Source organism: Marmota flaviventris, chromosome 11 (assembly GCF_047511675.1).
Source record: "Marmota flaviventris isolate mMarFla1 chromosome 11, mMarFla1.hap1, whole genome shotgun sequence".
Lineage (NCBI taxonomy): Eukaryota > Metazoa > Chordata > Mammalia > Rodentia > Sciuridae > Marmota > Marmota flaviventris.
Window position 1 is genome coordinate 103738975 of NC_092508.1, and position 14484 is coordinate 103753458.

The following is a 14484-nucleotide window of genomic DNA, read 5'->3' on the forward strand; positions in this document are numbered from 1 at the left end:
TTTTTTAAATTTCCTACTATTATTGCATGGATGCAATGTATCTTTTCTCTAAATTTAGATACTATAATTTAGCAAGTTTTCTTCACAGTTGCCTTTATTTCTATGTTTCTTTTTCAGTTTACTTCATTTGGTCTTTCCTCACATGTCTGATAATCTCCAGCTTTCTTCTATTTCAAAGAGAAGGAATGAATGGTTGGTAGCTGCACGTATATGAATAAAAACTCATCGATTAATGAACTACATATATGAATAAAAACTCATTGATTAATGAACTCCTGGGAAGATTTCTGGCAGTTTCCCCAAGGGATACACAAATGTTGATATGTGTAGGCCTTTCCTCTTTGGTTCATTGCTTTCTTCAGAGAACAGCATTTTACTTTCTCACCTGAAACATCTGTACTTGGCCAACAGCATTCAAGAAGCTGCTATAAGAAGGAAGATGGAAATCTCACCCTTCAGTGTGTGTACTTTGAGTTAACCTGTTTTCAGCTTGGAGCTTTACAATGCAAACTCCCCAATCTAGAGCCTCTCTGCCTCAGCAAGAGGAAAAACCTCAGCATTATGCAGGGATGGGGGGATGGGGGATGGTAGATGGTAGATGGTGGATGGTGGATGGTCTAAATAGATATAAACACTTTCAACCAACTCTTAGCCCTACTTTACTCTATCACCATAAATATCTGGTAACTTCAATTTCTAAGCCTTTCCAGGTTCTCCATTATCAACTAGGCCTGTTTTATATTAAATTTCAATCTCTGGATATGGGATCCAGTCATCATTTTTAAAATACTAACACACACACATACACAAACACACACACACAAGTGCACAAATCAGAAATTTACAGCTTGATGACTTTTGCAAACTGAACACACCTTTATAATCAGCCTCTAGAATATTAAATAAAACATTATTAACACTCTAAAAGCCTCTTTAGGGCTCTCTCCAGTTGTGAACCACCTCAAGGGTAACCATTATAGAGCTGTGTTTCTTTTTGAACTCCATTTTGCTGACTTTTATTATGATGGGGGAACTCTAAAATGACCCCCAATTATCCCCACAGACTTCTATCCTGATATGCAGAGTCAGAGGGGTAAGGGAGCAGGGGAGGGAGAGCACACCAAAGAAAGAGTACCACTGGACAGTTTCCCTTATACTCTTGAATTATATCTTTTGATGAATGAAATTTCTTGATATAATTCAAGTTACTGTTTTTTTCCCTATATGATTGATTAAAGCTATTTGTGAGCTGTTTTTAAAAAATATTTGCCTATTCCAAGGTTACAAGGATATGCACTTGCTTTGTTTCCTATTTAGATCTGCAATTTACCAGAATGAATTTTTGTGGATGGTATGAGGTTCAGTCAAGATTAATTTTTCCCACAAGGGTAACTAATGTGCCCAGCAGATTTACTTCAAGACTATTCTTGCCTCACAACATTGCACCATCATTGACTTCATATATTGTTGGGTAACTTACATGTGTGTGGGAGGGTTTGTTTCTTGACTCTATTCTATTTTACTGATTTAATTGTCATCTTTTCTCTCTTTAAGTCTTTTATGATTACTTGGAGCAACAGATGATTTGGGGAAGCAACAGAGAAAGGTTCTTCTTTCATTTGTAAGTTTTAATTTGGAAGTCCTTAAGAACTCACACTAATTGTGTAAATTTAACTGCAATGCATTACCACCTGGTCCTTTATAAAAATATTTTTAAAAACTTTTTTTTGTAGTTGTAGATGGACAGCATGCCTTTATTTGTTTATTTGTACGTGGTGCTGAGGATCAAACCCAGTGCCCCACACATGCAAGATTAGAGCTCTGCCAATGAGCTACAGCCCCACCCCCCTGTTGAGATACTTTTATAGTGGCAATTGCTAGGCTACAAATGATTAGAAAAATAATCCATTAGATTTGCATAAAGTGGAATTTGACTAGATGTGAAATTCCCTAAGGCAGGTTCCACATCTGTCTTATTCACTACTATCTTCAATGCCAGAAATAAATAATGTCAGGGACATCACAGACACTAAAGTGTTTGCTGAGTGAGAAATGGTATTACTGAAAAGACTATGAAGATAAGGGAATGATTTTAAAGTCAACCTATGAATATCTTTCAAGTTAATCATCTCTAATAATTTCCCCTCTTTCTCAACACCAGGAGGATATGGGGAATGGCAACAACTAAGAAAAAGGTCTGAGGTAAGAGTAAAGGCAATTATAAACCTTTTGCAAAATAGGAACAGTTATGGACCTAGCAATCAAAAGTTGAAGAGCTCTTTTCAATCTAATTTGTAGCAAGCTAAATGTTGACATGAGCTACTTTGGAGCCCTTACCTTGGGAATTTCCTACCTCATACTGTACTTCTTCACCTATAGTGATAGACACTGCCATTCATCACTAGTATACAGTAGGAACAAGCATAATAGTAAAGAATAAAAGGAAAAGATATAAATTTAAAACAAATATAAAAATTTAAAGATAAACCTATTATTATCTTTATCTAGCAAAGACTTCACAAAGAAACTTTAATAAAAAACTACCAGTAGTGGGCTGGGATTATGGCTCAGTGATAGAGCACTTGCCTCACATGTGTGAGGCTCTGGGTTCAATTCTCAGCACCACATATAAATAAGTGAATAAAATAAAGGTCCATCAACATCTAAAAAATATTTTTAAAAAACTACTAGTAGCAAGGAAAAAACCCCACTATGATAAACAGAAAAGATGTATCCAGTTTTATTTGTTCAACTAGAAGAACTGAAGGTTGAGCCCAGTGGCACTAGCCTGTATTCTCAACTACTTGGGAAGCTGAAGTGGAGAATCACAGGTCTGAGACCAGCATACGGCAATATGGTGAGACCCTGTCTCCAAAAGAGTTTCAAAATGGCTGGAGATGTGGGGCTCAGCAGTGAATCACTTGTACAGCATGCCTAAGACTCTGGTTCTATCCCCTGTACCAAAAAGAAGGGGGGGGGGGGAGGAGAAGAGGAAGAGGAGGAGGAAGAAAAAGGAAGAGAGAAGGAGGAAGAAGAAGGAAAACTGACATTTGTTATTTTAAATCTAACTAACTATTATTTTCCCCCCAAAAGATGCAGTTTTTTAAACTGCAGCTGAGAAATAATTTCCTTACCTGGTCACAGCATCTACTAAGAATGGTGCTGGAGGAGAGATCAATGAAATTTCATCTTTACTACCATGTCCTTCTTTTCCTGCCAACAATGTTCCATATCTTCCAAGTCCATTAGAAATGGCACCACTCTGCTATGAGAGACACACAACACATCTCAACACTGAGGTAACACTGGGTCAGCACATCAGTTACATATCAACTTCACTAATGACTATGGCAGGGAGGAAGATTTGGATGTTCATGATTGCTTTGTTTTTTAAAAATTATCCTCAACCTCAGATTTTATTTTATTTATTTATTTTTGGCCACATCCTTAAGAATTGGCAAACAGAAAAGATTAAACCATGAATTTGAAGCCATTAAATTCAGTTAACACAACTTTGATAATGACCCAAATGTTTGTAAGAAAAAACAAGAACCTAGTGATCATTTAGACCTTGCCCTGAAAGAGTAACCAGAATAAAAATCATAACTATCATGAACTTACTGGAACAATCCACCGGGGTGTGATCATGGATGTTGAAGACACCTAAAACAAATTTTATATATGTATTTACTTTCAGGGAAGATAGATTTATCATAATTACAATACTTTTTCATATTATAAAAGGCATGTAGGAATTCTTTTTTTTTTTTTTTGGTGGTGCTGAGGGTTGAACCCAGGGCCTTGTGCATGCAAGGCACTCTACCAACTGAGCTATATCCCCAGCTTAGGAATACAATTCTTAATGAGTCCCTTAAGCTTATATGGACTTTCAAAGACTCTCTTCTTTAACACAAATCCCATACTATTATGGATTATATATGAGGTATCCCTCAAAAGCTCATGTGTGAGATAATGCAAGAATGTTCAGAAGTGAAATAATTTGACTATGAGTTGTAAATATGGAAACTTAGACTAGTTCTTGCACTGGTAACATTAGCTACTAATAAGAAAAATTTAAATAAGTCCAAATCTTAGTAAGTTAGATTAATCACCAGAACCAGAAACATACAAAGTATGACTTTCCTACCATATTAAGAAAATACAGTAGGGGGTGGGGGAGTGAGAGAGAATGAGAATAAATATAAATATGGTAAGAAGTAACCAAAAAATAGTTTGGCAGAACAAATCTTAATTACAGTAAATACAAATGCATTAAACTCAACCAGAGTACAGACACGTTAAGAGTTGTCAAAAGAGATCTGGCAAAATACTGTTCACAAAAAGTCCATTTAAAACTAGTAGACACAGAAAGATTAAAAATAAAAGGATAGAAAATTATGCACTGAGTAATACAAATTTAGTACATAATACTGGGAAAACTGGTCCTTTCTATGGATATACACAAAGTTGAGTCATCCTGAATCACTCTCCCCCACCCAATAACCCTTCAAACTGTCCAAATAGGTTTAAACATTAAAAAATGAAAGGAAATAAAATTATGGTAAAAATAGAATATAGCTCTGTGACTTCAAAGAGGAGGTGGCAATTGATGAAGAAAAAGGTTTCTGTTCAATGATGAGTATAAATTTATTTTACATATTATTCATTTCCTGAGTAAAAGATATAGGTTGGCTCCAACTCCTTAGGACCTATCACAAATAATACTGTGATAAATTTTCTTATGTATTATTATACCAATTAGAAGAAAATATTTTTTAATGTCTAAGATTGACATGGAATTGATATCTAAATTATGCAAAGAATTCTTCGAAAGAAAGAAAGGAAAACTAATAGAAAGATGAGCAAAAGATGAAAAGATGACTCAGAAAAAAACAAATCCTTAAAAAACTGGAGGAGGTATTAAATTTAACTCATGCAAATTCAAACAATGAGAAAAACTCATTCCTGTTAGAAAATATTAGAAAGATAAAGTGCGGCTGAAGGGAGAATGTGAGTGAAAGGGTAACACATGAGTACTGATGGTGGCAATACTAACTGTGGAAGTCTTCTGAGGAGCAATCAGTAACACCGAGTATGTTTATTTGAGCCTATAGCTCACTAATCCTATCTGTGGGCATATATCCCCCAAATCTCCCACATTCTTAAAGGAGACACAAATAATTGTGTTTATCTAAATAAATAGATGAAAGGCAGGCTGGAAAGACATATGTCATATACAGTACAATGAATGCCTCAGGGAAAAACAGGAATGGAAGTGGATACTGGAGAATAAAGGGAATAAAGCAAAATAAGCTCTACAAGAAACCTCAAAGGATAGTGTGGCATGGACTAACCGGCATGTCTAACCTAATTTGGGCACCTGAAATTTTAAAAAAATATGGATACTATCCCATTGGTCTCAGAGATACCTTCTTGTCATAAATTTATTTTGCATATTTACTCATTCCCAAAGTAATAGAATTCTCAATGCCTTCCAGGACTTTCTTCCAGGTCTTAGTAAAAATCCTTACTCTAGCTTTTAGGTTCTGCCTAGGCTCCTCACTGGAAAGATGGAACTTTATAATTTTAATTTTGAAGCTCCTTAAGAGTAGGAACTATAACCTAGATAAAAATATAATAAAAACCTTACTCTCAATAAAATCTTATTTTTTTAAATTTTTTTTCTCTCTTTTTTTTGGTAGTACTAGGTATCAAACCCAGTGGTGCTCTACCACTGAGCTACATCCCCAGTCTTTTTTGGTCCTGGGGATTGAACCCAGGGGTGCTTAACCACTGAGCCACATCCCCAGCCCTTTTATATATTTTATTAGAGACAGGGTCTCACTGAGTTGCTTAGGGCCTTGTTAAGTTGCTGAGGCTGGCTTTGATCTTGCCATCCTCCTGACTTAGCTTCCAGAGCTGCTGGGATTATAAGTATGTGCCACTATGCCTGGCCATCCCCAGGTCTTTTTAATGTTTTATTTTGAGATGGGATTGCACTAATTTGCCCAACCCAGCCTCAAACTTGTGATCCTCCCACCTCAGCCTCCTGCATAGCTGGAATTACAGCTGTGCACCACCAGCACACCCACTTGGTCTTAACTTTTTAAGTTGTTTATCCACATATTTTCTCTCATTTAATTTAATATGGTGTTGAATTTTAAATAGGCTCCTACGATTTCTATAGTGACATGTAAATTCAAAGTGGAAGAATTTTAGTACAAGAAAGGCAATGCTAAGTGGTTTCTGAAATACAGACTCTTATTAAATGAAAACTTTTACTAAATTGTTAAATAGGCAAAAACTAGAATCTAACCAGACCATTTGCAAGGCAAAATTCCTTCCCATCTTGCTGTTTTAAAACATATTTACCTGAGGTGTGACTGTGGGGTCAATTAGATTCTCAGTTAGAGATAAGAGCAAGGCATCCAATTCATCTGTGGCATCCTATATAAGACAAGGAATCTAGAATAGTTAAATGACTCATTCATCATCAGATTTTTTTTTTTTGGCCATATCTTCCCAATGTAAAATTCTGACCCACGCCTGGTTAGTATTAATCCTTTAAGCAAACAAGAACATTTGGGAATTCTGGTTATTAATGATTCCACTTCTCCATGGAAGGGAACACAAGACTACAAATCAGAACTTAAAAAAGAAGTGTTCTGTATATGTTCATATAGGTATTCCTTTGGGTGAGATACAACTTGGGTAAGGTTATGACTGCTCTGACTTGTTTTTTTTTTTTAAGCACAAGAGACAGTCAATCAAAGAGGTCCCTCAATTCCAAAATGCTTCTCTGTCAAGATGTCTGGATGCTTCACTAATTGGAAAAGAATACAATATGAACTCTCTCCCCCATAAATGATAATAATTGTTGATTTTAATATTTGAGGCATCTTCTGTATCACACTGTGAGGGGAGGTGGAATTTAAAAACAATAAAATACAAAATTCCAGTCCAGTAATATGAAAAATAGGAACCTGCAGTATAAAGAACATTTAAAAAGGCCCTTCAAAAAATAAGACAAAATTAAAAGGCCCTTCATTTATACATTTTTATTTCAATCTATTTGTCTTCAGGCCTTCGTGAATCTCCTATTCCTATTTCCATACACAACTAAATTTTAGTCACATATATGAAAGAATTGCTCTTTCCTCTTTAAACTCTTTCCTCCCACCCCATCCCTTCCCACCCTGTTGCCTATGCTAAATTCATCGTAACAGCTTGTGTATGTCACTATCACTCTAGCACAATTCTCTCTCCCACTGCATCATAAGCAGTTTGAAAACACAGACTATGTTTCATTCATTTTCTAATCTGTAGTGACTAACATGCTGTCTGGGACACATTATATACACAATAAATCTTTCAACTAAATGTTCTTCTCTGTTCTAAAAACACCTCAGATTCCACCTAAGAATTCCATTTCACCAGGTAGTCAAATATCTTTTTAGAATTTTAATTAGCAAAAAAAGGAATTCCTAATTTTGAAGGTACTTTAGGTTGGGGTTTTCCACAAGCCCTAAAATCTGAAAGATTATATCCCTAAATATCAACCATACCATATCTTTTGCATAGTGACAATAAATGTGATATTTAGTTTTTCCTGTTCAGTAAAATACTTGGTAGACTTCTACAACAAATACACATTATGCAACAAAAGAGCAAAGTAGTGCATTAATTTGCAAGGACCATTTTAAATTTAACTTGCAAATTAAAGCATTCATGGGCAATAAAATGGGTTTCTGTAACTTCTGAACTAGTAAGCATATGACATGTGGACATAAAAAATGCAGAAGTTGAGATGAGCTGATTATGTCGCAATGTAATCAATAATTGGCACCATTATTTCAAAAAGTTTATTTCAACCAACAAATATTTACTCAGTGTCTATTAGATGCCATATATTTTTTGAGACACTAGGGATATAGCAATGAATGGATCAAGGCTCTCTCACAGCTCATATTCTCCAGAACAAATCAGATACAAATTTCAACAAAAATCACCCATGTTTGAGATATATAGCTGGAACTCTTCCATCTAATAAGAACTTAAAAAGTGTCTATTTGCATATAATAGTGTATCTCCTCAAAAGGAAGAGTGAAAGCATAAACAGAATTCAACTCAATACTCCCTTAGAAAACTTAAAGAAGTATTCTTACCTTCAGAACAGAATTGCTATCTGCAGGCATGGTACACATCGGAGCAAGAGAATCTTTGGAGAGGAACACATTATTCTCATTTAATACAACACTGGAAAGAAAAAGATAAATTCAGATCATGTAGGACCTTTATAGGAAAAGGCAGGGTTTTTTAAGAAAAGGACTTAGGAAAAAAGAATAAGGAATTCATACAGAGGGAAAATAAATAACAACTGGTGAGGTACACCCAGCAGTCAGTATTATACGCATGTGCCTAACCTGTCCCCATGCCCCACAGAACAGCTTTTATACACAGGTCAGATTTATTCACAGCTGGATCAAAATAGCAGACTACCTTGCTTTCCCTTCTCAAATCTCACTTAAATGACAGAAAAAAAGATTTACCTTTTCCAAAAAGAAAAAATTCATAATGCCTAAAAACCTCTAAAGTCTGCTTTTAAGAGATGTTACAGCCTCCCCCCAAAGCCTCAAATCCAGAGAAATTATGTACATATTTAACTAATATTAGTTCCAATAATGGAGAGAACCAGAGAAAAAGAATAAATAAGGAGAGTATAAATATGACATAACTACACAATGAAGTATTATTTAGCCATAAAGTCTGGTAAAGTACCAATACATGCCACAATATGGGCTTTATAAGCATTAGAAGAATAAAAGAAGCAGACACAAAAGGCCACATATAATATAGTTCCATTTATAAGAAGTATCCAGAGTAGCTAAATCCATGGAGATTAAAAGTAGATTAGCAGGGCTGGGATTGTGGCTCAGTGGTAGAGCGTTTGCCTAGCATGTGTGAGGCACTGGGTTCAATTCTCAGCACCACATACAAATAAATAAAAAATAAAGATTTATTAACAACTAAAAAATATTTTGAAAAAAAGTAGATTAGCTAGGTGGGTGCAGTGGTGCATGCTTGTAATCCCAGTGGCTCAGGAGACTGAGGCAGGAGGATAGTAAGTTCAAAGCAATTTAGCAAGACCCTAACTAACTGTCTCAAAATAAAAAATAAAAAAGGAATGAAGAGTGGCTCAGTGGTTAAGCATTCCTGGATTTAATATCAGGTACTTTAAAAAAAAAAAAAGTAAAGTAAATTAGTGGCTGTCAGATGCTGGGGCTGGGTGGGGAGGGGAGGTGGAGAAATGAGGAGTGACTACTGGTAGGTGTTTCTTTTAGAAATGACAACAATGTTCTAAAATTGAATACTAGAAGCACAACTTTGTGAATATACAAAAAAACAATGAATTGCATATTTTAAGGGGGAAATTTTGTGATATATGAAATACATCTAAATTTTTAAAAGTAAAATAAAAATTATCTACTATAACAAAATCTTATGACAAAATTTGATATATGGTTCATAGGTATATATTACATAATTCTCCATGATTTTCTCTATGCCTGAAATATTTTTCAAAAGGAGTAATAAAAACAGGATGATATGCCATGAGGAGAAAGGCATTAGCAGAAAAGGAAAAGGTCCAGAAACAGATGTTAAGTTTAAAAGAGAACACACAATATTTCAAATTGTGAGGGGGGAAAATAGATTATTCAAAATATAAACAGCTACTTAGAAAAATAAATTTGGAAGGTGGAGTATATTCTAAGCTCTTTACAGCTTTAAGAGTTTAATAAGGGCTGGGGATGTGGCTCAGCAGTAAAGAGCGTGCCTAGCATGTGCAAGGGCCTGGGTTCAATCCTTAGCACCACATAAAATAAATAAATAACTAAAAAGGTATTGTGTCCAATTACAATTAAAAAAAAAAGATATTAAAAAAAGAGTTTAATAAAACTTCTGATGAACACAGGCCAGTCCTGCCCCCCTTTTCCTTCTATTTATTCTAAATACAACTTTAATAATGACAGTACTAACAAATGTTAGCACCAACATTTAATTTAGAGTAAATGAAAGGGATAAGCAGTAACATCAGTTTTTCCCTGATCATCAATTAGTATGGATGTTGAGAACCAACCGTAAAGTCTTAAATGTAAAGGATGATACACGCTTATACGCTATGTTGATTACAGCATGTGGAATAGAATGATTATTCAGAAAATCTTCATTGAAAAAATTTTGAAAATCAGAAAAGAACATTAATTTACCAATATTTTTTAGCACCAAATAAGAACAGATCATTAGATATACAGTGATGACAAAACTGGCATAAAACAAGGAATAAGGGGCTGGGGCTGGGGCTCAGTGGTAGAGCGCTTTCCTAGCATGTGTGAGGCACTGGGTTCAATCCTCAGCACCACATAAAAATAAACAAATTTAAAAAAAAACACAAGGAATAAAAGTCTGACAAGACAAGTAAATAGCATAATACTCATTGACAAGAAGCAGAAGAGAGTAGGAGAAGTAACAAAAAAATCTGTTTAGTTAATGTGAGAATCAATGGCAGGTAAAAGCACAAGGCCACTGTGATGGCACTAAGTTAACTGTGACACCCAGAGAAATGATAAGCATTTCACACCAAGTATACTATGAGATTCAAAATATTTTGAAAGATGTTCTTTTTTTTTCTTTTTTTTTTTTTTTGTACCAGGGATTGAACCCAGGGGCACTTTATGGCTAAGTAATACTCCATTGTGTAGTTATGTCATATGTATGTTTTATTGTGAGACAGGGTCTTGCTAAGTTGCTTAGAGCCTCACTAAGTTGCTAAGGCTGGCTTTGAACTTGTGATCCTTCTGTCATACACCAGTGCATCTGGCTAAAGATGTTTTTTTATTCTATTTTTTTAAATTAGTTTAAGACAAATGAGAATGTAGGAAGACTAGGAGTCTCTTTAAATAATCTAAAAGTAGGTATTAAGTGGCTCTGTGATAGAAAAGAGTGAATTCAAGCTCTTTTTCAAATAACTATCATTTAACCACATAATGATAGATTGGGGAAGTAAACACACACACACACACAAAGGCAGCAGGAAAGGATCAGAAAATCAATTTACTTCTTTCTACCAAGAATCGTACCTGTCTATGGTAGCATCCTGAACACTGGCATTTTTATGACTTAATAAGCTATCTTCTCTTGTAACCTAAGGAAATGAAACCATAAAAAAAATTATCAGTTTGCTTCAGGCTTTAGTTCAAATAAGAAGTACCACCATTTATCAATACTATTCTTAATGTAATCCTATCCAAATCCTATCCTAGCCAAATTAATTATCAAAGACTCAATTTCAATATGTTTAGTATACACATTCCCATGCACTTACTATACTGCTGTCAATTGTTTTAGGACATCAGAGTGGGCCAGGTGAGGTGGGGCATGCATGTAATCCCAGTGGCTTCAGAGGCTGAGACAGGAGGATCAAGAGTTCAAAGCCAGCCTAGCAACTCAGCAAGGCCCTAAGGGACTCAATAAGACCTTATCTCTAAATAAATACAAAAAGGGCTGGGGATGTGGCTCATTGGTTAAGTGCCCTTGGGTTCAATCATTAGTACCCAAAAAAAAAAAAAAAAAAAGACATCACAGTGTGTTCACAAAGATTCAAGGCCAGAATTTTTTTTTTAATATTTTTTTAGTTGTAGATGGACACAATACCTTTATTTATTTATTTATTTATTTTTATGTGGTGCTGAGAATCAAAACCCAGCCTCATATATGTGAGGCAAGCGCTCTGCCACTGAGCCACAATCCCAGCCCCAAGGCCAGAATTTTTAAAATTTATGTTAAAAAAAAAAAAAAAAACATGTTAAGCCATGTATTTGGCGCTTTTTTTCCCCCTTAAATGCAAGATATATTTTAGAAGGGAAAAAAGGCCTTTTTCTGAAGAGCTCAGCTTTCCCCCAAACTTTATTGGTATTCTTTACACATATTAAACGTAGACTCGGTGAGGTAGCTTAGTGGTACTTAGAGAAGTTGTCTAACATGTTCCAGGCCCTGGGTTTAACCAAGCACAACCATTCCTCCAAAAAAAAAAGATGAAATTTAAGTGTAGGCCTCAACGAATTTTGAAAGTATATACAGTGCATAAACACCACATGCATCACTTCTTTCTACTATCCTCCCACACACCAAATATTCCCTCAAGGCTTTTTCACTCAATCCCCTCAAAAAACCTTACTTGTGAGCAATCTATACATTCTATAATTTCATGTAATTGAACTCAGGTAATACCTACTTTTGGGTCTGCTTCTTTAGAGAAGCAATGTTTTTGAGATTCACTCATGATCTTCTTTTTTTTTTAATATTTATTTTTCAATTGTAGTTGGACACCTTTATTTTATTTGTTTATTTATTTTTATGTGGTGCTGAGGATCAAACCCAGGGCCTCGAATGTGCTAGGCAAGCACTCTACTGTGGAGCCACAACCCCAGCCCCTCCCTCATGATCTTGCTGCGTATATCACCAATGGATGCTGAGTAGCATTTCAACTATACAGACATGCCACAATATCTGTTCATTTGTTTCCAATTTTTACAAATAAATTTGCTGAGAACATTATAATGTACTATCTATGTGAGCCCAAACTTTAATTTCTCTTAGGTAAATAACTAAGTGTGTAATGGTTGGATCAGGCAGTTAGTGTGTGCTTAATACACTGCTAAACTCTTTATTCTAAAGTGTTTAGGCCATTTTATATTCTTACGAGCAATGTATCATCACCAACACAGTGGTGGTCAGTCTAATTTTAGCTATTTCAGTGGACATGTCTTTCACCATGGAATGTGATATTCACTATAGACTTTTTTCCCTACATGTCTCTATCAGGCTAAAGAAATACCATCTTATTTCTACTGTGTTGAAAGCTTTTATCATGAATAAATGCTGCATTTTATGGAACGCCTTTTCTGTATGAGACAATCTTATGCATTTTTTAACAAATGAACTATACCTGGGTTTGAATGATAATCCAACTTCTTTTCAAAGAGAAACCCTATGATCATGATGTATGATCCTATATTTGAATTGCTAAGTATGATCTGATTATATTTTGTTAAGAACTTTTATGTCTGTTCAAGGGAAGTCCTAGTTTGGAGTTAATTTTCTTCTAATTTTTTTCTGGTTTTGGTATAGAAATACCACTAGTTTCATAGATGAATTGAGAAGTTTTCCTTCCTCTTCTACTTTCTGCATGTTTGTATAAAACTATTATTATTTGGTAGATTTCTACCATGAAAGCAATTATCCTGGATTTTTCTTCATGAGGCTTATAACTATAAACTCCAATTCCTATAATTCAGAGCTACTGAAATTATTTCTTCTTTACATAAAGAAAAATGAAACTGAAATATAAGATAATAATGTCTATTCAGGCTGCGATAACAAAATGCCATAAACTGGTGGCCTACAAATAACAAACATTTATTTCACACAGTTCCAGAGACTAGGAAGTACAAGATTAAGGCACTGGCTCTCTCCAGACTTTTCAACAAGAGCATTAATCCCATTCATAAGGGACCATGCCTCACCAAAGTTCCACCTATTAAGAGCAATGCTCTGTGGATTAGTTTCCACATACAAATTTTGAAGGCAAAAAAATCCCCAATCAGATCATAGTGAATCATAATAGCTATTAAAGCTATTGCTATTTCCAATAATGGGTGTCAACCCTTTTAAAATGCTTATTGTGTGCCAGGCACTATTCCACGTCCTTAACATTTATTATGATGCTTTATTCTTACAACACATCAAATGTAGGTATTACCATTATCTTATTTTAAACATAATTTAACTTAGGCTCAGAGAAATGAACTGATTTAACCCAAGTCAGAAAGTTGGTTGGTTACAGAACAGAAATGGGGTTCTTGATGGAGCCTGTTGTATTTTATATTTACTTTGATATATGAATATCATGCTATGTGTTTACATTGGGGAGGGGGATAAAAAGCATGAAAAGTATTCCCTGTCATCTCAGTTCTAATCAAGCATAACTTCTCAACAAAAGGAGACTTTAAAATTTGTTGACAACCAGGTAAGCCTGACTTGGTGAAACAGCCTTCTTTCTGGTTTCAGCATGGAGAAAAAGTTTCAAAGGTGAGGAGAATCAAGGAAGAGTTGATTTGAAAAGGCATGGCTACCATATTCTTCCTGGAGGGCTGACCCTACACACTATATCCTTTATCATGTCATAAACCACTCTACCTTTTACCTCACAATTTTGCCCAATTGAGGATACATGGGTGGTGAGAAGTAGTTGAAGGATACAGCATCATAGACTTAATGGTTAAAGAACTAAACAAACAACAAAAAATCACTGGGGTTTTCTGGCTATAAAAATGAAAATAAGTAAGGACTCACTTTAAAAGTATTTTGGCTTTTTATTTTTTAAGTACTTACACAACAGAGCATCTTCATTCTGACATTTTACTC

At 35.0% G+C, this 14484-nt stretch overlaps 1 protein-coding gene across 1 annotated transcript in view; it reads right to left on the reverse strand.

Annotated features, from left to right (window-relative positions):
- Epb41l5 (erythrocyte membrane protein band 4.1 like 5) overlaps positions 1–14484 on the reverse strand; it is a 109092-nt gene that overhangs the window by 5137 nt on the left and 89471 nt on the right. The window contains exons 20-24 of the mRNA XM_027936859.2: positions 11139–11203; positions 8166–8256; positions 6373–6447; positions 3622–3663; positions 3135–3262 (exon numbers count right to left, since the gene is read on the reverse strand). Of these exons, the coding sequence (XP_027792660.1) occupies positions 3135–3262; positions 3622–3663; positions 6373–6447; positions 8166–8256; positions 11139–11203 (401 nt within the window). The remainder of the gene's footprint in view (positions 1–3134; positions 3263–3621; positions 3664–6372; positions 6448–8165; positions 8257–11138; positions 11204–14484) is intronic.